Genomic DNA, 24,259 nt, shown 5'->3' on the forward strand with positions numbered 1-24,259 from the left:
TCAGGAAACAGCAGAGGGAACACCCCCCTATCCACATCGATGGAACAGTAGTGGAGAGGGTAGTAACTTTTAAGTTCCTCGGCGTACACATCACAGACAAACTGAATTGGTCCACCCACACAGACAGCATCGTGAAGAAGGCGCAGCAGCACCTCTTCAACCTCAGGAGGCTGAAGAAATTTGGCTTGTCACCAAAAGCACTCACAAACTTCTACAGATGCACAATCGAGAGCATCCTGTCGGGCTGTATCACCGCCTGGTATGGCAACTGCTCCGCCCACAACCGTAAGGCTCTCCAGAGGGTAGTGAGGTCTGCACAACGCATCACCGGGGGCAAACTACCTGCCCTCCAGGACACCTACACCACCCGATGTCAAGGCCATAAAGATCATCAAGGACAACAACCACCCGAGCCACTGCCTGTTCACCCCGCTATCATCCAGAAGGCGAGGTCAGTACAGGTGCATCAAAGCTGGGCCGAGAGACTGAAAAACAGCTTCTATCTCAAGGCCATCAGACTGTTAAACAGCCACCACTAACAATAAGTGGCTGCTGCCAACAGACTGACTCAACTCCAGCCACTTTAATAATGGGAATTGATGGGAAATGATGTCAAATATATCACTAGCCACTTTAAACAATGCTACCTAATATAATGTTTACATACCCTACATTATTCATCTGATATGTATACGTATATACTGTAGTCTATATCATCTACTGCATCCTTATGTAATACATGTATCACTAGCCACTTTAACTATGCCACTTTGTTTACATACTCATCTCATATGTATATACTGCACTCAATACCATCTACTGTATCTTGCCGATGCCGCTCTGTACCATCACTCATTCATATATCTTTATGTACATATTCTTTATCCCCTTACAATTGTGTCTATAAGGTAGTAGTTTTGGAATTGTTAACTAGATTACTTGTTGGTTATTACTGCATTGTTGGAACTAGAAGCACAAGCATTTCGCTTAACATATGCTAACCATGTGTATGTGACAAATAAAATTTGATTTGATTTGGGTTTTCATTCTGTGCTGAGTCTGAAACTCTGGCACATATATTCTTAGAGTGTCCCAGGTTGGTTGGGATGATTGACCTGATCACTAGTTGGTTCTCAGCTCTGGGAGAAGTTTTCTCTTCCCAATTGTTTATATTTGGGCCAAAGTACAGGTTTAGTCAAAGGGGAATAGTTCTCTTGCTTGACTTTGTGTCAGGGGCAGTTAAATTAGCAATTTGGAAGACACGAAAGAACAGTATTCGGAGACATGGGTCTGTGGATGTGGTGGGATTGCTGGAGGGGATGTTGGCAGCGAGACTGAGGTTTGGGTTCGCCTATTACAAAATGGTTAATAGCATTGGGCTGTTTATGAGTATATGGGGTATTCAGAGGCTGTTGTGTTCAGTTACTGTAGAGGAAGATTTGGTGTTGTGTGTTTAATTGATGTTTAACAGTTAACCCACTGTTCCCAGGCCGTCATTGAAAATAAGAATGTGTTCTTAACTGACTTGCCTGGTTAAATAAAGGTAAAATAAAAAATAAATAAATAAAAATGTTTTTGCTTGTTTGAGTGTTTATTGTTTTGTGGGTTCCCAGACTCAATAAAGTTTTTTTTTACTCAAAACTCTCTCTCCCAAGAATTCAACCATCTACACACATAATTTCCATGATGCTTTGCTCATACAACTAAGGTAAGTAAGGAGGTGCGAAAGGTTTAACCTTAATGTACATCTCCTCTTACATTCATTTTCCCCATTATGAACAACATTCCTGAGAAGGTGACTGTGAGCCCCACGGGGAAATCTGCTGGGATCTGATGTGCTGTACGCCTTTCACCTTTAGGAACGTGGCCATTTCTTGTGGCACAAGCTGCGGACCATTGTCACTAACGAGTTGGAGTGGCAATCCGAACCGACAGTAGCAGACCTTATGATGGAAACCTCTGGACACTTGCTATGTACATCCACAACTACAAGAAACAGTGTATGCGTTACCATGCCTCCTCCGGCCAATCCCACTGATAAAGAGGTGCAAGTTGAGGTATATTGGGAACCTTCTGACATGAGGAACTTTGCATCCTGCTTGCAGCAAGTGACGGAATCACAGTATGCAGTCCAAAGATGCTCGTTAGCAGACGGTGATCTGGAAAAAGGATGAACTTCCTCCCGTACAGATACTGGCAAATTTTACGCACTACAAAAACAACGTCTAGGACTTTCCGATCTGTCTGTGCTTAGTTACTTTTTCCTTTGTTCAATGTCCATGATGAGAAATTGGTCGGTATCTCTACACCGGAAGGCATGATATGGTACACGACTGCACCTACACCATATGGACTAGCATCACAAGGTAGTTGGATGGTCAATGACGGTTCAAAGTGCGTCAGTGGCTCAGATTTTAGGAGAGTTTCCTTGGTTTCCAAAAATGCTTCCTCACATTGTTCTGTTGATTTCCATGTTTTGTCCTGACAAAGCAACTGATGCAGCAGCTTCAGCTTTGTTGCTAAGTTTGGGAGAAAGCGTCCGTTGAAAATCAGTAACCCCAGGAAAAAAAGGTAGTTTGCTCATGTTCTGTGGAGCTGGGGCGTCCAAGATAGCCTTGACCTTGGACGGAGGCGTGTGAAGGCCCGTGGCATCGATGACGTGTCCGAGGTATTCAACCAATGATTAGAAGAATGCACATTTGTCCTTATAAACTCGCAGTCCATAGTCCTTAAGTCTCTGTAAGGTCACATCCAAGTTCAGGAGATGGTCCTCTTCGTCCTTTCCAGTAACGAGGATGTCATTAAGGTAGCATGGTACTCCTTTGACTTTTCATCCACATACATCTGCAAGTAGGCTTGCCAGAGGTTGATTTTGCTGAACTTTGACCCCCAGCTAAACCCGGGAAAAGGTCAATGACGTGTGGTAGAAGATACTGCTCAGCGGACAACACAGGGTTAACTGTGTAATTAAAGTCTCCACATATCCTGATTCCACCATCCTTCGTACGATGAGTGTTGCCCATTCACCAATACTGATGGGCTCCAGGACTTTGTTCTTGACTAAAGTGTCCAAGTCAGCCTCGACTTTTGGTCCGATACCATAAGGTACGAGTCGTGCTTTCAGAAATGTTAGCTTGCTTCACTGTAATGTCTTTCATGCTACCCAGCACTCCATTAAATACATCTCCATGTTTCTTGGCGGGTAGACCTGTGTCTTCATATGTCATTGTACGCACTGATGTTTAGTGTGATTTTTATCCAGCCACAAACGTCCCCGTAGTGATGAATAGTCTCCTTTCACGACATAGTGGCAGCTTTTCCGTTTGTCCATTTAACTGAACTGTGACATCAGTGATGCCACTCACAGTGACAGATTCACCCGTGTAAGTCTTTAACACGATGTGGACTGGCTGAAGTCGGTGTTTCAGTGTATTTTTGTAGACTGTGTCTTACACAAGAGATTAGTGGTGTGTGGGTCAGCTGTTTGTACACCCGCAACCGCCCGGAATTGCTAACAACCCACCAACAACTGCTTACTAGGCCTATATGTGATAAAGTGAAAATCTGAGGCCTGCACTCGACTTTAACCCGCTAATACAGAAAATGCGCTGTATATAATTTGACGATTTGCGTGTAGCTATTTGGCACGCTTACAGTTAGGCCCTAAAGCTTAGGTTTACACACTAATGCCAGATAGCCTAAAATAATTAAACAAAAAACTTCAATGTGGCCTATCGGTATAAATCGCACAAGAATGATTTGCTACATTTATGGATTTTTTAATGTATTGTTTTCTCTTTATTCAACCTGCCCACAACCCACCCACTCTTCATATTTAATCACCCTAAACCTGCCCCCAAAAGACTCAAGGCTGTAATTGCTGCCAAAGGTGCTTCAACAAAGTACTGAGTAATGTAAAACTCATGTAAATGTGATATTTCAGTTTTATTATTAGTACATTTGCAAACATTTAAAAAAAACTTTTTTTTGCTTTGTCATTATGGGTTATTGTGCGCAGATTGATGAGGGAAAAAAACAATTTAATCCATTTTAGAATTAGGCTGTAACGTTACAAAATCTGAATACTTTCCGAATACTCAGTCCATACAAAGTGGGTAAAGCAGTATGTAAACATAATTAAAGTGACCAGTGTTCAATGACTCTGTACATAGGGTAAAGCCGGCTCTAATGTGCAGGGCTGAGTACTGGGTGGAAGCCGGCTATTGGGGCCTTTTTAACAGTCTGATGGCCTGGAGATAAAAGCTGTTATTAGTCTCTCTGTCTCAGCTTTGATGCACCTGTACTGTCTCCTCCTTCTAGATGGTAGCGGGGTGAACAGGCCATGGCTCGGGTGGCTGAGGTCATTGATGATCTTCCTGGTCTTCCTGTGAGGGCAGGCAGTATGCTCCTGATGATGAGTTGTGCTGACTGTCCCTGATGATGCGTTGGGCTAACGGCACTAATCTCTGGAGAGCCCTACAGTTGCAGAAGGTCCAATTACTGTGCCAGGTGGTGATATAGACAGACAGGATGCTCTCAATGGTGCATTTGTAGAAGTTTTTGAGGGCCTTAAAGGCCAAGCCAAATTTCTTTAGCCCCCTGAGGTTGAAGAGGGGCTGTTGCACCTTCTTCACGTCACTGTCTGCATTTCGGGACCATTTCAGGTCATCAGTGATGTGCACACCAAGGAACTTGAAGCCCTTCAATGTGGATGGGTGTGTGCTCTCTCTGCTGTCTCCTGTCGTCCACGATCAGCTCCTTCATTGTGTTGACATTGAGGGAGAGGCTATTTTCCTGGCACCACTCTGCCACGGCTCTCACCTCCTCCCTGTAGGCTGTCTCATTATTGTTGGTAATCAGGCCTACCACTGACTGCTGTGTCGTCAGCAATCTTGATGATTGAGTTGGAAACGTATGTGGACACATAGTCATGGGGGAACAGGGAGTACAGGAGGGGGCTGAGCACACACCCTTGTGGGGCCCTCGTGTTGAGGATCAGCATGGCGGAGATGTTGTTGCCTACATTCACCACTTGGGGTTGGCCCGTCAGGAAGTCCAGGACCCAGTTGCACAGGGAGGGTTTCAGACCCAGGGCCCTGAGGTTGGTGATGAGCTTGTTGGTCGGTGTATAATATGTGTACCCTGTACATACGACTAATAGAACTTGAAACCTGAAACTTCCCTCAGCGGAAGTGTGTCCCTATTCCCCAGTCGCTGATTTTCAGTTGCAACTCCGTACACTCGCCCTGATGAACTCAACTGCTGAGCCTCTTTTTCAGCTATAATGCCTTCAGAATGCAGTCATACAGCTTGAATTCAAAATAGATTAAAAATAATAATAACTCTCACCCATCTACACAACACCCCATAATGACAAAATCCAAAGTTCTGAGTAAGGCGATTCTTTACTTGTCCCGCCATATTTATGCAAAAACAGTGATCCTTTTTCTTTACTCTCCTGGATAGTCACCAGTTGAAGTATCCTGGGGTAAGGAATGTTTTTGGGATGTTTTAGACAGTTTTGATGTAAAATAATTATGAAATGCAGAAATATCTCATTTACATAAGTATACCCACCCCTTTTCGACGACACTCCAAATTGAGCTCAGGTGCATCCAATTTCCTTTGATCATCCTTGAGATGTCACTACAACTTCACCTATGGCCAAATCAATTGCTTGGACATGATTTAGAAAAAACACACCTGTCCATATAAGGTCCCACAGTTGACAGTGCATGTCAAAGCAGAAACTATACCATGACGTCTCAGTAACTGGCTGTAAAAGAATTGTGATAAGGCATATACAGTGGGGCAAAAAAGTATTGTCAGCCACCAATTGTGCAAGTTCTCCCACTTAAAAAGATGAGAGAGGCCTGTAATTTTCATCATAGGTACACTTCAACTATGACAGACAAAATGAGAAAAAAAAATCCAGAAAATCACATTGTAGGATTTTTAATGACTTTATTTGCAAATTATGGTGGAAAATAAGTATTTGGTCACCTACAAACAAGCAAGATTTCTGGCTCTCACAGACCTGTAGCTGGGAGCTGGGACCAAAGTAAAAAAGCCTACCATCAGTAACACACTACGCCGCCAAGGACTCAAATCCTGCAGTGCCAGACGTGTCCCCCTGCTTAAGCCAGTACATGTCCAGAGAGCATTTGGATGATCCAGAAGAAGATTGGGAGAATGGTCAGATGAAACCAAAATGATAACTTTTACTTATTTTCCACCAAACTGAGCAACCAATCAAGAAGGACATTGGGAGGTGACCAATAACCCAATGACCACTCTTGACAGAACTACAGAGTTCCTTGGCTGAGATGGGAGAACCTGACAGCAGGACAACAGTCTCTACAGCACTTCACCAATCTGGGATTCATGGGAGAGTGGCCAGATGGAAGCCACTCCTGAGAAAAAGGCACATGACAGCATGCCTGGAGTTTGAAAAAAGGCATGTGAACGACTCCGAGAACATAAGACAAAATATTCTGTGATCTGATGAGACAAAATTAAACTCTTTGGCCTGAGAAAACCAGGCACAGCTAATCACCCATCTAACACCATCCCTAACGTGAAACAGGGCGGTGGAGCATCATGCTATGGGGATGCTTTTCAGCGGAGGAACAATGAATGGAACCAAATACATGCAAATCCTTTATGAGAACCTGCTTTTTAGTGCAAACGACCTTAGACTGGGGGTGAAGATTTATGTTCCAACAGGAAAACGATCCTAAGCATACAGCCAAAGCAATGCTGGAATGGCTTCAGAACAAGAATGTTAAAGTCCTTGAGTAGCCCAGCCAAAGCCCAGACTTGAATCCCATTGAAAATCTGTGGAAAGCCTTGAAGATTGCTGTTCACCGCCACTCCCCATCTAATTTAACAGTTTGAGAAAATCTAGGAAGAATGGGAGAAAATCCCCAAAACAACTCAAATCTGTAATAACCACCAAAGGTGCTTCTACAAAGTATTGAAATAGCAGTGTCAACACTTATGTAAATGAAGTATTTCTGTATTTAATTTTCAATACATTTTCTAAAATTTTAAAAACATGACTTTGTCATTATGGGGTAATGTGTATAGCTGGATAATTTTTGTATTTTCTTTTACCTATTTTGAAATCAAGCTGTAACTCAACAACATGTGGAATAAGTCAAGGGGTATGAATACTTTCTGAAGGCACTGAATTCAATACCCTTTGCACACGCTGAATTCAATGACCTTTGCCAAGGTAAGTTTACTTTCAGTCAATAGTCTCTTTTGTGTAACTTCACTGCGTAGCCTACATACTAGTCTGTCTCTAATGGTGTCATTTAGGACATCATTAAACTCACAGTGCTCTGTCAGCAAACATTGTCACTGATTTTCCCTCTTCCTGATTTATTCTGTGGAACCTTTCAGCAATAACTATTGGTTTTGTTGAAAAGTGTTCTTTCAGTATTTCTATGATGTCCCCATATGTCTTATTACCTGGCCTGTCTGTAGCAGGCTACTAATAAATTAAATGCCTTCGACCCCATTACACAAAACAAATTTGGCACAATTTTGTCCTCATCAATGTAATTTGCAAGAACAAAATATTCCAACCGTTCTTGAAATAAGTTCCGGTGTTCAATGCTTTCATCCAACTGTACAATGTTTCCAACAATTCCAGACATTTTTTGTTTCTCAATAGGCTCCTTCCTGATTGTCACTCACTTTAATATTGTCCTCAACCACGGCAACGTTCTGTTCTGCCACAGCAACATTTTCCTCAGTCACGTGATATGCATTCACTTCACTCACTGACGTTTCCTCCTCAAGTTTGCTTATATATATGCCATATATATATATGCCATTTAGCAGACGCTTTTATCCAAAGCGACTTACAGTCATGTGTGCATACATTCTACGTATGGGTGGTCCCGGGAATCGAACCCACTACCCTGGCGTTACAAGCGCCATGCTCTACCAACTGTGCTACAGAAGGACCACCAGTTTTTAATTCCAAAGTTCATCTTCAAAGTTGAATAAATGTCCTTTCCTTTACCCACTGTATATTCCTCCCTTTCTAAGCACGTTGTTTTCTCGCTCCAACGCTCGTCTCAAATGATTTTACGCCGTCCCTGACGATGCTAACTCTCTCTCTTAGCTAGCTTGATTATGCATGAACTTGCATCTGCTAGCGATACACGGTGCTAACACTAGTCTAGACTGTACCGCATAAAAAAATAGTTTTAAACATGTTAAAACCGACTTCTTCTGGACAGAATAACCACTGTCGGTTCAGACTTATTTGTTGCCAATATTTTGTTATGTCTTGTGGGTTTCATAGCCACGTCTTTATTCATTAATGATGAGAAGGGAAAGAGGAATTCAGTTCAACCATTTATATGAACCTGATCATTTAAACACAAAACTCCCATGATGTTTTGTGCATACAACTAAAGTTAGCCATGCGGTACGAAAGGTACAACCTGGTATATATACAACACTGGCTACTGGCAGGGCGATGATGAACAGAATAAGGGTATGAAAATCACAGGAGGTTGGTGGCACCTTAATTGGGGAGGACGGGCTCGTGGTAAAGGCTGGAGCGGAATAGGTGGAATGGTATCAAATACATCAAACAGTAGAGCTGTTCGAATACCAATACTAACATCCTGTATACTACATACTTAATGAGAATATACTACATACTATATACTAATACATTTTAGTATACTGTAAACAAACTGTATCCTTTCAGTTGAGCGTACTAGAGCTTCGCCTGTCTACCAGAAGTTGATGCTGTCGCTATGAAACCTCTTGCTAGCTTTTAGCATAACAAATGTCTAGCTAGAGATTTTATTACTTTGGGTGTGTTCTTAATCTGGAGTACCAGAAGGCCCTCTAGGCATTCGTAAATTCAGAGCATTGTCAGATTGTCCGTTTGTAAATTCAGAGCGTTTTGCTCTCGGAGCGTTCAGAGCACACACTGGACCTCACAACGGCAGTCAAGCACCCAAGCTAACAGGCTAACGTTGCCGAGCTACTTCCAGACACAAATAAGAGAACACCTCACTCTTACCATTTTACTTGCCCTAGCAGAGATGGTTTTCATGTTATCCAGAGCGTTGGTGACTAACTGTGCTGCTGGCAACAATTTAATTACTTTATTATGCTGATGATTTCTGACACCGGCCATATTCAATGGGTGTTGAGTGTTCATAAATTCATCAGTTATTCTGCGCTCTAGTACACTCAGACGAGAGTGCTCTGAAATCGGAGTAGATAGCCATAGCAAATTTACGAAAGCAACAGAATGTCCATTGAGAACACACAACGACTATACCACTTAGATAAACTAAGAATTACGGGGTTAATCAGGTCAATACACATTGGATAGTTAGCTAGACAGCATATAGAGTGGCAAGAAAAAGTATGGAAATACCTGGATTTCTGCATAGATTGTTCATAAAATTTGATCTGATCTTCATCTAGGTCACAACAATAGACAACACAGTCTGTTTAAACAAATAACACACAAACAATTAGACATCTTCATGTCTTTATTGAACACACCGTGTGAAACATTCACAGTGCAGGGTGGGAAAAATATGTGAACCCTTGGATTTAATAACTGGTGACACACCTTTCGGAAGCAATAACTTCAAATTAAGTTTTTATGTTAGTTGCAGATCAGACCTGCACAACAGTCAGGAGGAATTTTGGACCATTCCTCTTTACAAAACTGTTTCAGTTCAGTAATATTATTGGGATGTCTGGTGTGAACTGCTCTGTTGAGGTCATGCCACAGCATCTCAATCAGGTTGAGGTCAGGACTCTGATTGGACCACTTCAGAAGGCGTATTTTCTTCTGTTGAAGCCATTCTCTTGTTGATTTACTTCTGTGTTTTGGGTCGTTGTCCTGTTGCATCACCCAACTTCTGTTGAGTTTCAATTGGCAGACAGCCTAACATTTTCCTGCAAAATGTTTTGAGAAACTTGGGAATTCATTTTTCCATCGATGATAGCAAGCTGTCCAGGCCCTGAGGCAGCAAAGCAGCCCCAAACCATGATGCTCCCTCCACCATGCTTTACCGTTGGCATGAGGTTTTGATGTTGATGTGATGTGCCTTTTTTTCTCCACACATAGTGTTGTTTGTTCCTTCCAAACAACTCAACTGTAGTTTCATCTGTCCACCGAATATTTTGCCAGTAGCACTGTGGAACATCCAGAACTTTTGCAAACTTCAGATGTGCAGCAATGTCTTTTTTGGACAGCAGTGGCTTCTTCCGTGGTGTCCTCCCATGAACACCATTCTTGTTTAGTGTTTTATGTATCGTAGACTCATCAACAGAGATGTTAGCATGTTCCAGAGATTTCTGCAAGTCTTTAGCTGACACTAGGACTCTTCTTAACCTCATTGAGCATTCCGCACTGTGCTCTTGCAGTCATCTTTGCAGAACGGCCACTCCTAGGGAGAGTAGCAACAGTGCTGAACTTTCTCCATTTATAGACAATTTGTCTTACTGTGGACTGATGAACAGTAAGGCTTTTATAGATACTTTTGTAACCCTTTCCAGCTTTATCCAAGTCTTCAATTATTAATCTTAGGTCTTCTGAGATCTCTTTTGTTTGAGGCATGGTTCACATCAGGCAATGCTTCTTGTGAATAGTAAACTCAAATTTAGTGAGTTTTTTATAGGGCACGGCAGCTCTAACCAACATCTCCAATCTTGTCTCATTGATGGACTCCAGGTTAGCTGACTCTTGACTCCAATTAGCTTTTGGAGAAGTTATTAGCATAGGGGTTCTCATACTTTTTCCCACCTACACGGTGAATGTTTAAATTATGTATTCAATATAGACAAGAAAAATACAATAATATTTGTTGTTAGTTTAAGCACACTATGTTTGTCTATTGTTGTGATATGATGAAGATCAGAACAAATTTGATGACCAATTTATGCAGAAATCCAAGTCATTCCAAAGGGTTCACTTACTTTTTCTTGCCACTGTATTTAACTTCTTGGATATAGGGGGCGCTCTTTTAATTTATGGATAAAAAAACATTCCCATTTTAAACAAGATATTTTGTCACGAAAAGATGCTCGACTATGCATATAATTGACAGCTTTGGAAAGAAAACACTCTGACGTTTCCAAAACAGCAAAGATATTGTCTGTGAGTGCCACAGAACTAATGCTACAGGCGAAACCAAGATGAAACTTCAAACAGGAAGTGAGCCAGATTTTTGAGGCGCTGTGTTCCAATGTCTCCTTATATGGCTGTGAATGCGCCAGGAATGAGCCTACACTTTGTCATTTCCCCAAGGTGTCTGCAGCATTGTGACGTATTTGTAGGCATATCATTGGAAGATTGACCATAAGAGACTACATTTACCAGGTGTCCGCCTGGTGTTCTCCGTCGAAATTGGTGCGTAATCTCCAGCTGCATGTATTTTCCCATGTGATTCAGAGGAGAAACTAAACTGCCATGAATGACTTATCATCGAAGAGATATGTGAAAAACACCTTGAGGATTGATTCTAAACAACGTTTGCCATGTTTCTGTCGATATTATGGAGTTAATTTGGAAAAAAGTTCGGCGTTTTGATGACTGAATTTTCGGGTTTTTTTCTCAGCCAAACGTGATGAACAAAACGGAGCGATTTCTCTTACACAAATAATCTTTTTGGAAAAACTGAACATTTGCTATCTAACTGAGAGTCTCCTCATTGAAAACATCCAAAGTTCTTCAAAGGTAAATTATTTTATTTGAATGCTTTTCTTGTTTTTGTGAAAATGTTGCCTGCTGAATGCTAGGCTTAATGCTATGCTAGCTATCAATACTCTTACACAAATGCTTGTTTTGCTATGGTTGAAAAGCATATTTAGAAAATCTGAGATGACAGTGTTGTTAACAAAAGGCTAAGCTTGAGAGCCAATATATTTATTTCATTTCATTTGCGATTTTCATGAATAGTTAACGTTGCGTTATGCTAATGAGCTTGAGGCTATACTTAAGATCCCGGATACGGGATTGCTCGTCGCAACAGGTTAATATAGTGTCAAGTTTGATGTATTAGTAGCCAACTAACGTTAGGTAGATAGCTAACATACGGGTACATACTGCTGTAATGATATGCTATGTAGTTCGTAAGGATAGCACAGCTAACAAATTGTCAGCCAACATAACGTGTAAGGTAACTTACTTGAAAAGTCATTACTTTATTACATTGCTCAACATTTTCTTAACATTTGTCATAATTAGTTAAAGCAATGAATTTGTATCCGCTCTCGTTGGACTTCGGCTGCATATTTTCTGCCATTTTCTTCAAATCTGAAAATTATATGAAGCCACGCCCACTTTCTGAAGAATTGCATTATGGGCCCTAAAAGCATGGAAATAGTATCCACTGCTCGTATACTTCGTATTTTGGCTAATGCAGTACGACATCTGGGAACTTTTGCCATACTAACTATACCCATACATTGACCAATAAGCATACTATTTACTCAATTTACGTCACAAATAGTACGGTTAGTATGAGTATTCAAACACAGCTATGGTTTGATGCCATTCCATTTGCTCTGTTCCAGCCATTATTATTATTATGAGCTCTCAGTATAGCTTACCTAATGAAGTGTGGGTGTGGTGTGTTTACCTCATGAAGTTGGTCACTCTCGCACCATATGAATGTCACCAAACTAACCTAATACATGTTCACAACCTTTAAACAACCTTTCTATGCCAGTTTATGAATATTCTCTGTTTCAACATCACCTTGCCTCTCATTGAAGGCTTATAATTAATATAGGCTTAAAAATGTATGTCCCCCATAGATTGACTTGCCTAGTTAAAGGTTGCCTAGTTAAATAAAGGTCAAATAAAATAAATTAAATCAAATATTTGCTACACTGAACAAAAATATAAACCCAACATGCAGTCTAGGTCCCATGGTTCATGAGCTGAAATAAAAGATCCCAGAAATGTTCCATACACACAAAAAAGCTTATTTCTCTCAAATTTTGTGCACAAATTTGTTTACATCCCTGTTAGTGAGCGTTTCTCTGTTGTCAAGATAATCCATCCACCTGACAGGTGTGGCATATCAAGAAACGGATTACCCATAAGAGTCTAAGCCCTGTCTAAGCCTGGGGGTTCTACTAAACTATATGGAATAGTTTTAAGAAGGTCATACCAATGATCATTTTGCTATTTGATTTGGAATTTGAAGACCCCTTGAAGTATAAAAAATATATATACAAAATTAATTGATGAAAAGGTATTTTTGGCCTAACTGCTACTAGACCATTTAAACGCATTGAATAACAGATTCACTACATGGAAAAGATAGTCCACCCCCCAAATGTAAAGGACGTTTGTCCTAAAGTGTCTGTCCTATATCTGAGAGGTATAAGAAAGCTCAGGAAACATTTGTTATTTTTTTGTATGTGTATTTAACCCCTTATTTTTGGCACTAAACTGTCTCTATATACAGTGCCTTCGGAAAGTATTCAGACCCCTTGACTTTTCCCACATTTTGTTACGGTACAGCCTTATTAAAACAATTATTAAATAAATAACAATTCTAAGCAATCTCCACACAATACCCCATAGTGACGAAGTGAAAACATGTATTAAAAATGTATTAAAAATTAAAAACAGAAATACTTTATTTACATAATTATTCACTCTTTGCTCTGAGACTCTAAATTGAGCTCAGGTGCATCCTGTTTCCATTGATCATCCTTGAGATGTTTCTACAATTTGATTGGAGTCCACATGTGGTACATTCAATTGATTTGACATGGTTTGGAAAAGTACTGACCTTTCTATGTAAGGTCCCACAGTTGACAGTGTGTGTCAGAGCAAAAACCAAGCCATGAGGTCAAAGGAAGTGTCTGTAGAACTCCGAGACAGGATAGTGTTAGTAAGGCACAGATCTGGGGAAGGGTACCAAAACATTTCTGCAGCATTGAAGGTCCCCAAGAACACTCCCCATTCAACCTGACAGAGCTTGTGAGGATCTACAGAGAAGAATGGGAGGAACTCCCCAAATACAGGTGTGCCAGGCTTGTAGCATCATACCCAAGAAGACTCGAGGCTGTAATCGCTGCCAAAGGTTCTTCAACAAAGTACTGAGTAAAGGGTCTGAATACTTGTGTAAATATAATATGAAATGTTTTTCTATTTAATACATTTGTAAAAAAAAAAATCTAAAAACCTCTGTTTGCTTAAGTCATTATGGGGTATTGTGTGTAGACTGACGAGGGGAAAAACAATTTAATCCATTTTAGGATAAGGCTGTAATGTAACAAAATATGGAAAAGGTGAAGGGGTCAGAATACAGTATATACTTCCATAGATTTTTCCCATTTGTACAGTGGGACCTTCAGACGAGTAATGTGAGCAAAACCGACATGTACGTGTTCGTGAGTGTCTACCCTTTCCATAGAGGGGTCATTTTAGTGTGTAGCTCAAACTGTTCTGACGCTACAGACCATTTTGAGAGAAGCCGATTTTTGGAATGTCTCATGGTCTGACAAACACCACTCTAGTTGTGTTACCTTTCACCACAGATGCATAAGTGCGACACAGGCAGATGCAGTGGATTAAGATGTATCCAACGCAAAAAATACTCTTGCTAAAATTAACAGATTTTTGTGCAGATTTTATTATTATGCAAAATAGATTTCCCCAGGGGAGCGGACATCGACCTTAGCGGGTTAAACAGACCATGTGTTTGCGGTCTTGTGGGCGAGCAGTTTGCTGATGTCAACGTTGTGAACAGAGTGCCCCATATGGTGCCCCATATTGTGTTTTATTGATGGCCATTTGAAAGCACAGAGACACTGTGACGAGATCCTGAGACCCATTGTCGTGCCATTGATCCGCTGCCACCTCATGTTTCAGCATGGTAATGCACAGCTCCATGTCGCAAGTATCTGTACACAATTTCTGGAAGCTGAAAATGTCCCAGTTCTTCCATGGCCTGCAAACTCACTAGTTATGTCACCCATTGAGCATGTTTGGGATGCTCTGGATCAACGTGTTTGACAGCGTGTTCCAGTTCCCACCAATATCCAGAAACTTTACACAGCCATTGAAGTGGAGCTGGACAATATTCCACAGGCCACAAACAACAACCTGACCAACTCCATCCAAAGGACATGTGTCGCGCTGCATGAGGCAAATGGTGATCAAACCAGATATCGACTGGTTTTCTGATCCACGCCCCTACCTTTCTTTAAAAAAGGTATCTGTGACCAACCGATGCATATCTGTATTCCCAGTCATGTGATATCCATAGATTAGGGCCTAATTTATTTATTTCTATTGACTGATTTCCTTATATGAACTGTAACTCAGTAAAATCTTTGAAATTATTTGCATGTTGTATTTATATTTTTGTTCAGTACATATTGAACAAATCCACCTTGCATCGATTAAGGTTCCAAATGTTATGGGCCCGCTAAACTGGTTCTGTGCCCCACCTTGGTCACCCCATTCATAATATTCTTGATACAAACCTGGTCTCTGAGCATTTCATATTATTCTGTACATAAAGCCGAGATTCTCCATTTAATATGATATGTTATGTTCGGTAAGGTTACAGTGCCTTGCGAGAGTATTCGGCCCCCTTGAACTTTGCAACCTTTTGCCACATTTCAGGCTTCAAATATAAAGATATAAAACTGTATTTTTCTGTGAAGAATCAACAACAAGTGGGACACAATCATGAATTTGTAAGTCGCTCTGGATAAGAGCGTCTGCTAAATGACTTAAATGTAAAATGTAAATGTAAATGAAGTGGAATGAAGTGGAACGACATTTATTGGATATTTCAAACTTTTCTAACAAATCAAAAACTGCAAAATTGGGCGTGCAAAATTATTCAGCCCCTTTACTTTTACAAACTCTCTCCAGAAGTTCAGTGAGGATCTCTGAATGATCCAATGTTGACCTAAATGACTAATGATGATAAATACAATCCACCTGTGTGTAATCAAGTCTCCGTATAAATGCACCTGCACTGTGATAGTCTCAGAGGTCCGTTAAAAGCGTAGAGCGCATCATGAAGAACAAGGAACACACCAGGCAGGTCCGAGATACTATTGTGAAGAAGTTTAAAGCCGGATTTGGATACAAAAAGATTTCCCAAGCTTTAAACATCCCAAGGAGCACTGTGCAAGCGATAATATTGAAATGGAAGGAGTATCAGACCACTGCAAATCTACCAAGACCTGGCCGTCCCTCTAAACTTTCAGCTCATACAAGGAGAAGACTGATCAGAGATGCAGCCAAGAGGCCCATGATCACTCTGGATGAACTGCAGAGATCTACAGCTGAGGTGGGAGACTCTGTCCATAGGACAACAATCAGTCGTATATTGCACAAATCTGGCCTTTATGGAAGAGTGGCAAGAAGAAAGCCATTTCTTAAAGATATCCATAAAAAGTGTCGTTTAAAGTTTGCCACGAGCCACCTGGAAGACACACCAAACATGTGGAAGAAGGTGCTCTGGTCAGATGAAACCAAAATTGACCTTTTTGGCAAAAATGCAAAACGTTATGTTTGGCGTAAAAGCAACACAGCTCATCACCCTGAACACATCATCCCCACTGTCAAACATGGTGGTGGCAGCATCATGGTTTGGGCCTGCTTTTCTTCAGCAGGGACAGGGAAGATGGTTAAAATTGATGGGAAGATGGATGGAGCCAAATACGGAACCATTCTGGAAGAAAACCTGATGGAGTCTGCAAAAGACCTGAGACTGGGACGGAGATTTGTCTTCCAACAAGACAATGATCCAAAACATAAAGCAAAATCTACAATGGAATGGTTCAAAAATAAACATATCCAGGTGTTAGAATGGCCAAGTCAAAGTCCAGACCTGAATCCAATCGAGAATCTGTGGAAAGAACTGAAAACTGCTGTTCACAAATGCTCTCCATCCAACCTCACTGAGCTTGAGCTGTTTTGCAAGGAGGAATGGGAAACAATTTCAGTCTTTCGATGTGCAAAACTGATAGAGACATACCCCAAGCGACTTACAGCTGTAATCGCAGCAAAAGTTGGCGCTACAAAGTATTAACTTAAGGGGGCTGAATAATTTTGCACGCCCAATTTTTCAGTTTTTGATTTGTTAAAAAAGTTTGAAATATCCAATAAATGTCGTTCCACTTCATGATTGTGTCCCACTTGTTGTTGATTCTTCACAAAAAAATAATGTATTATATCTTTATGTTTGAAGCCTGAAATGTGGCAAAAGGTCGCAAAGTTCAAGGGGGCCGAATACTTTCGCAAGGCACTGTACATAAGACAGATGGTTACTTAAGGCAAAAACTAAATTAGATCTGCTTGGGTTAGATGGATGGGCTTATGACACAAATGTCTAACAACCCAAAGGTTGTGAGTTTGAATCTCATCACAGACAACTTTAGCTAATTAGCAACTTTTCAACTACTTGCTACTTTTCAACTACTTACCATGTTAGCTAATCCTTCCCTAAACCTTTAATCTAACTCCTAAATTTAGCCCTAACCTTAACCCTAACCCCTAGCCCAGCTTCCATTATAGAGCTAGCTAACATTAATGGTATAGCTATAATTCATAATATATAGTTTAGAAAATGTGTAACATATTGTATGTTTTGCTAATTTGTAACATATAATACAAATTGTCATTCGTAAGACATCATACGAAATGATGGTGATGAAAATCCACAAAATAATACATACCAATACGAAACGTATAATATCATACTGGAGTATCTCGGATTTTTGTACAGAAAAATTATTAAATTAGCTGAGACCAGGTTGCAAGCTATATTTCACAAGGTGGATTGGTTCCTTTTGGGTCATAATTTTAGAAACTCCAGGTATACAGCCTTGTATTCTAGTCCCAGCAATAGCCTAACTAACCCCCTACATATTAAACGCGTTTATATGTGCTTCAGTCACAGTACCATCAAGATTTACAGACGCTCCGCTCGGATCTGCGCGCCTCATTGCAGAAACATGCGGTCGCGACATTTTTTAAAAATCAACATTATGAGCAGATACTGCCTTCATCTTTCAAACCTTGACGTATCACACATTGATTCGCAGTCACAGCCAACATGGTAGGACACTATCCAACTAAAGTTGCATTGATTGAGCCAACTCAAACTGTTGAATGCGCCTTCTAGCACATGTACTAGCCTACTGAAGTTAAAACCCATACCCCCACAGTAAAGGTAGGATAAGACACGAGTGTAGGTGATTGATTTATCCTCACCCTCTCCATATTTAGCGCGTCGATCACGGTCTCTCCCGCCCCAACTGACACATCGGCCCCGTTTCCGTTGGACGGTTGAGACTGCTCGCTCCATCTGGTCTCGGCTGCATGCAACATATTCCACAGGTTGGGGTTGCATGTCGACGATGAGAAGGTAGTAGCACCACCCTCATCTTCTGTATGCAGTATGGGAAACATGACCGGTAAGGTTAGGTCTTTATATGGAGAAGGAGCATCAGTCTGTTCAGATTTCTCTGCCATAACTGGACTGGTGTTGTGGTGACTGAACTAAATAACCTCTTCTTTTGAAAGTATGGAAAAAACATAGGTAAGGGCTGGTCTGAGCAGAGGTATGGTCTGTCCAGTATGCTAAGTACCCACATACCTTCCACATCCCAAAGTGATGACTATGGTGACTTTGAAAATGATGACCTTCCACATTCCAAAATGAAGACAGCTTTGACTGTCTATGTTTGTGACCCTGATGACCCATTTCACTCTGCCAGTATGTGTTCATTTTCAAAACATAACACACAAAGAAAAAGGCACAATGACATGTGTTTACAGTAAACCCTGTAGTCATGATAGCCACACAGAGAGGCAGATCACATCCACATGAAGGATTTAGGCCCACATCCCAAACATTTATTTTGTAACTTCCATTGAATTTCCATTGAAACTTCCATTGAACAACCCCTCACTGGATGGCAGTCCAGTGAAAAGGTTCACTGGACTGCCATCTATTAAACAAAAAGAAGGTTGCAACACAGACAATGATGAAGATAGTCAGTAGTCTTTACTGTCAGGGTGAGTGTTCAGGAAGTCTTTGCTCTGCCCTTCATGGGGCAAATCAGGTGCTCCGGGGGTCATTTCCGAGGTAACCGGTAGCAGAGGGTGTGTCTGCGGAGCATGAGGAGAGGCGGCAGGGGCAGGCTTTGGGTGGTGGAGGTGTGTGTCATTCCTGTCTGAGGGTCCTCTGTCTGCGGCCCATATCGTCCACACCTTCAACACACAAACACACACACGAACACATATGTGACTTGTTCCAGGAAACTAGGCGTATGTCGCGCGTCACTACTTCACAGGGGAACATAAACCTTTACATTTTTATCAAAATGTGTTTTTTGTTAGAAATGCCTTCTTGAACATGTGAACTTTCATGTGCCTTAATAACAAACTTGTATGCCATCTGTAAATGGGCAATTGTTTATTTTACTGTTGTTCTTTAAATACTTGTTACTTTTATTTCTTATTCTTATCTGTATTTTTTAAAACTGCATTGTTAATTAGGGGCTCGTAAGTAAGCATTTCACTGTATTCGGCCCATGTGACTAATACAATTTCATTTGATTTGAAATACAAATAAAATTGTTCAATTACGAGCCTAGTTGGTTTAGCCACAGAAAAAGGGGGAGCAACCTTCCCGATAGCCATTATTGGCTGAGATAATGGACATGCCGAGAGATAAGTTCGTATTGGTCTGCCATGTAGCAGCTTCTGTCTATTTGAGCTGGTCAGTATGTGTAGGTAATCCTGTCTAACGCAGGTGTTTATATATATATATATATATATATATATATATATATATATTGTGTAGTAGAGCTGCATAAGTGTTGCTCTCCACTTTCTGGAGGACCATGTTTTGAAATCAGTAGAATTAGAGTATGATAGCTGAAGAGATGGAGATAACACCTGTCTCCGGATTACATCTTCAAACTAAGTAAGGGCAACCATGTCATCCATGACAGGGAGAAGCATCCATTCCATCTATACGGGTAAGATAGACTAGCTAGCTACATTTTCAGTTATTACACATTTCTAATTTTGACAGAAAGTTGTTTTCATTTCAAGTTAAAGTGTACTATTAGCTAGCTAGCTAATGTTATGTGTGTGATCTGTGTAGTAATATTATTTGTATATCAGAGCCATTTGCGTTGCTAGTTATAGCCTAATGTTAGCTAGCTAACGTTGAACCTGGTTTGTTAGCTACCTGCATATTCATGCAGGGTTGTAACTTCATGAGTGGGGATTATGGTTCATTGTTTAGCTAGCTAGCTACATGTTTTAACAAAATACTCCACTATGCAAGTGTGACAGGTTAAAGGAAATATTCATAGCCTGTTATACATTAAAAAGTATTAGTAAGTTCATAGTATGTGAGGATCTTAAAACATCTAAGGTTAAAAAGATGCATTCAGTATTAGTTGATAGAGATTGATAACATTCATATAATTGTGTTAAAGTTCAAATCTGTCAAAGGGTACGAATTGTGAGAGTAATGTGTAAACGTTATATTGATTACTTTATTTTGTGGTGCCTAAAAGTGTTAATCTGTGATCTACGAAATGCTCTTAATCTATGAGCTGGAGATCGATTGCTCTGGTCTCCACCCATATTCCTGGGGAAAATCGCGGTCTTCTTCGCGGTCTTCTCATTACACTAAAAGTTGAATTGAGAATACAACACCATGTCACTCTCGTGATTATTTCTCCCCTGTTTTTAGGTACTTTATTGATGATAAAAATAGTAATTTAAATGTTATAACTCGCTAACATGTCAAGAGTGTTTAAGGTGTGTTTTAGTAACGTCTTGAGGAAGTTAGAGTTAAGTTTGAAGAGAGTAATATTAGCCCTGCTCGGTTGAAGTGAAGAATAGCATCGTACTGAGAGTAGCTGCCATCTTATGTCGATTGTGAATGAACATGTGCGTTGTTAATAAGATATTTTGCTGTGTTATTTGTATAATGGGTTTTCTGTTGTTTTGTGATGTGTTACTTTTGTGAAATGATGACACTAAACGTTGAATTGAGAATACAACACCGTATCACTGTTGTGATTATTTCTCCCCTGTTTTCAGGGGCGTAACATTTTTGGAGGCTCCGCTGAGATTGCTGCTCAGATGTCCAGTTTCCACACCCTGGTCGCTGAATTCCGAGCCAGCTAAATCTCCACATAACAACTCAGGCAGGCTGCAGTGAGGAAAGTGTTGCTGTTCGAGGGAAGTTGGAAGTTAGTGGTTAAGTACGTGTCAACTGAGGCCATTGATCGACCATCAGAGACAGTAAGGACCATCTAATTCAGAGTCAACTCCTGCACAGTAAAAGTTCCTCCTGTTCTGTCAACATGACAAGCGCCTTGGAAGAACTACAGGAAGAGGTAGTAGGAGAATTACACACCCTGACTAAAGACAAGTTACTAGAGATATGTGATTTCCTTGAAATATCAGGCGAACAGAGAAGAGATGTTAAAGACAAATCCCGCATAGCATTAATGACTCACATTATGATGTTCCTTGAAAGAGAGGAAGTCACAGAGTTAGAAGATGGCGGCATGTCGGAATTGTTGCTACTTAGAGACGAAATGACAGAGATGATCAGTGGCATAGATAACAAAACAGGGCAAATTGACCATGATATTGAACCAGCCGGAACACATCACAGAATAGAGGAACTGAGAACTGTAACCCCACAACAAGGGGTGGGAACTGAGCAGATTACTGCAGCCAAAGCCAGTGATTCTCTGCGTCAGCCCCAACACCATGCCAATCTTCAGGAGAGCGTGCCGCTCTCACCCAATGCACAGCCCAGCTCATACTGGCGCAAAGAGTTTAAAATTTCTGGTCAGATAGGTGAACCGGGCCAGAAAGAAAAACAGATTTTTTCCAGCCTTGCCCATCAGATTGAAAATGGACTTAACAGAGGCTATCCTGAGGTAGAAATAGTAGACGCAGTAGTCAGGGCTATTTCTCCAGGCTCACAGCTACGCAGCTACTTGGAAGGTAAGCCCCAGCTAACTCTTCCCACACTTAGATGTATCCTGCGTTCCCACTTCCAAGAGAAGAGTGCGACAGAGCTTTACAAACAGCTAGCTTCAGAAGCACAGCATAGCAAGTAGACCCCTCAAAGCTTCCTGATGCGCGTTTTAGATTTGAGGCAAAAAGTAATGTTTGCATCCCAGGAGTCAGAATCAGGGCTTAAGTATGACCCTGCTCTAGTCCAGAGCATGTGTTTTCACACAGTCCTTACGGGTCTCCAGAGTGACAGTATCAGGATAGACATGCAGCCTCTCCTGCTAGAGAGCGAAACATCAGATGAGGTTTTTCTAGAGAAGCTTAACGTTGCTTGTGCTAATGAGAGAGAAAGACGAAACAAAAAGTGGTTTAATGCCCCACAGTCTGCTACAACTGTGGGTGTAGTCCAGTTAGAAGATACGCCATCTGCAAAGTGTCCTGTGAAGGAAGCCAAAGCTAAGATACCCGCAGGACTGTTAACAGAGTTAGCTGAATTTAAGACAGGTGTAGCTTCTCTAAAAGGTCTCAGTGCAGAGATTGCTCAGATTAAGGAGACACGACAGCAGCCTATGTTTCAGTCACCGCCTTGTGCCTATGCCCCACCCCCAGTTAGGAGGCCAGATAGGGACCCCCAGCCACTTGTTTCCCAGCAGCAGTATTACAGCAACTACAGTCGGTCCCAAGCACCTGACCCTGCGCAGCATCAATATGCATCTAACCGGTATACCAACCACTCTGCTCAAGCTCCAAGGAGGAGTTTTGTCTGCCAGCAGGCCAGAACAGATGCACGCTGCACACACTGCTTCCGATGTGGGAGTGGAGAACATTTTCAAACTGGATGTAACATCCGGGGAGCCAGACCATCAAGGGAGGCCCCTTTAAACGGAAACGAGTTACCGCTGAGGGACAAGTGTTAACCGTAGCTACCAAAAAGTCCCAGAAATGTGCAAATTGTGCCAGAGAAGAGTCATTTGAGAACCTGAAACAATGTTCATCATGTAAAGAGACACTGTACTGTTCCAAAGGATGTCAAAACCAACATTGGACTAAACATAAGAAAAAATGCACTCACCTGAAAATTGACTCTACCAGTGAAAGGTTTTCCTGCACAGGGGAAAATGCCCACTCCTTACCATCCCTAGCTCAAGGTTGCCACCCCCGTAAGGTCACCTCGCTAGTCGGCAGACATTGCCTTATTGAGTGTCACCTGAATCGCTACCACCTCCAAGCTCTATGGGACACAGGCTCTCAGGTATCGGTCATTGGGAGAGATTCCTCTTTCCATCGTTCATCAAGCGCAAGGCTGAGAGATGTTTCAGAAATCCTGGACTCACCTGATGATCTAAGAAATGATGATGATCTGAAATGCCGTACCTGGGATGGATTGAAACAACTTTTTGGCTAGCCTCTGAAACAGACCAAACAAAGGAACTGATCATCCCAGTGCTGGTAATGAAAGGCTGTCACCTATCTCATCCCATCATAGGTTTCAATGTTTTCGAGCACATCCTGACAATGACCGAAAAGACTAAACGATACAGTACATTAAAAACAGCTTTCCCAAGCCTCAAAAGAAACAAGGTGAGAGCTTTTATACAGGCTGTTAGCGCAGAACAGACAGATGAATATGCAGTGAAAACCAAGAAAGAGAATGTTGCTATACCAAAACACAGTAGCATTCAGATTGAGTGCCGTGTAGCTTCTCAGCCTTTCAAAGATGACATGACAATGCTTTTCCAGCCAGACCTGAACCCGCAGTGGCCAGACGACCTTGAGTTCTTTGACACACTAGTCAGAGTCAGGAAAGGTGTTTTTCCAGTTATCCTGCTTGATGTCTCTAACCCCACTGACGACATTGACCTGCTAGGACGCACAATAATCGGTACAGTACAAACCATTATGACTGTGTTACCTGCCCAAGTCTTTGAAAAAACTGTCACCTCAGCCACAGTGAATCACACCAGCGTTCGAACCCCATGTACTGCTACTGAACAGTGGGATCCACCAGTAGGTTTAACTCACCTAACCGAAGAGCAGAGAGAGGTTGTTAGGCAAAACCCCTACAACTCATCCAGAACGCCGCAGCCCGTCTGGTGTTCAACCTTCCCAAGTTCTCTCACGTCACCCCGCTCCTCCGATCTCTCCACTGGCTTCCAGTTGAAGCTCGCATCCGCTACAAGACCATGGTGCTTGCCTACGGAGCTGTGAGGGGAA

At 41.4% G+C, this 24,259-nt stretch overlaps 1 protein-coding gene across 2 annotated transcripts in view; it reads right to left on the bottom strand.

Moving 5' to 3' along the window:
- The window catches only part of LOC118396025 (putative adenosylhomocysteinase 3), a 51,974-nt gene that overhangs the window by 22,362 nt on the left and 5,353 nt on the right, over window positions 1–24,259 (bottom strand). The window contains exons 2-3 of one of the 2 annotated variants that reach the window (XM_052465917.1): window positions 19,057–19,258; window positions 18,257–18,432 (exon numbers count right to left, since the gene is read on the bottom strand). In XM_052465917.1, coding sequence (XP_052321877.1) covers window positions 18,257–18,432; window positions 19,057–19,126 — 246 coding nt within the window. In that variant the 5' untranslated portion in view covers window positions 19,127–19,258. Of the gene's footprint in view, window positions 1–18,256; window positions 18,573–19,056; window positions 19,259–24,259 lie in introns of those variants that run through there. The other variant, XM_052465916.1, reaches the window with a different exon arrangement.

Source organism: Oncorhynchus keta, chromosome 17 (assembly GCF_023373465.1).
Source record: "Oncorhynchus keta strain PuntledgeMale-10-30-2019 chromosome 17, Oket_V2, whole genome shotgun sequence".
Taxonomy (NCBI): domain Eukaryota; kingdom Metazoa; phylum Chordata; class Actinopteri; order Salmoniformes; family Salmonidae; genus Oncorhynchus; species Oncorhynchus keta.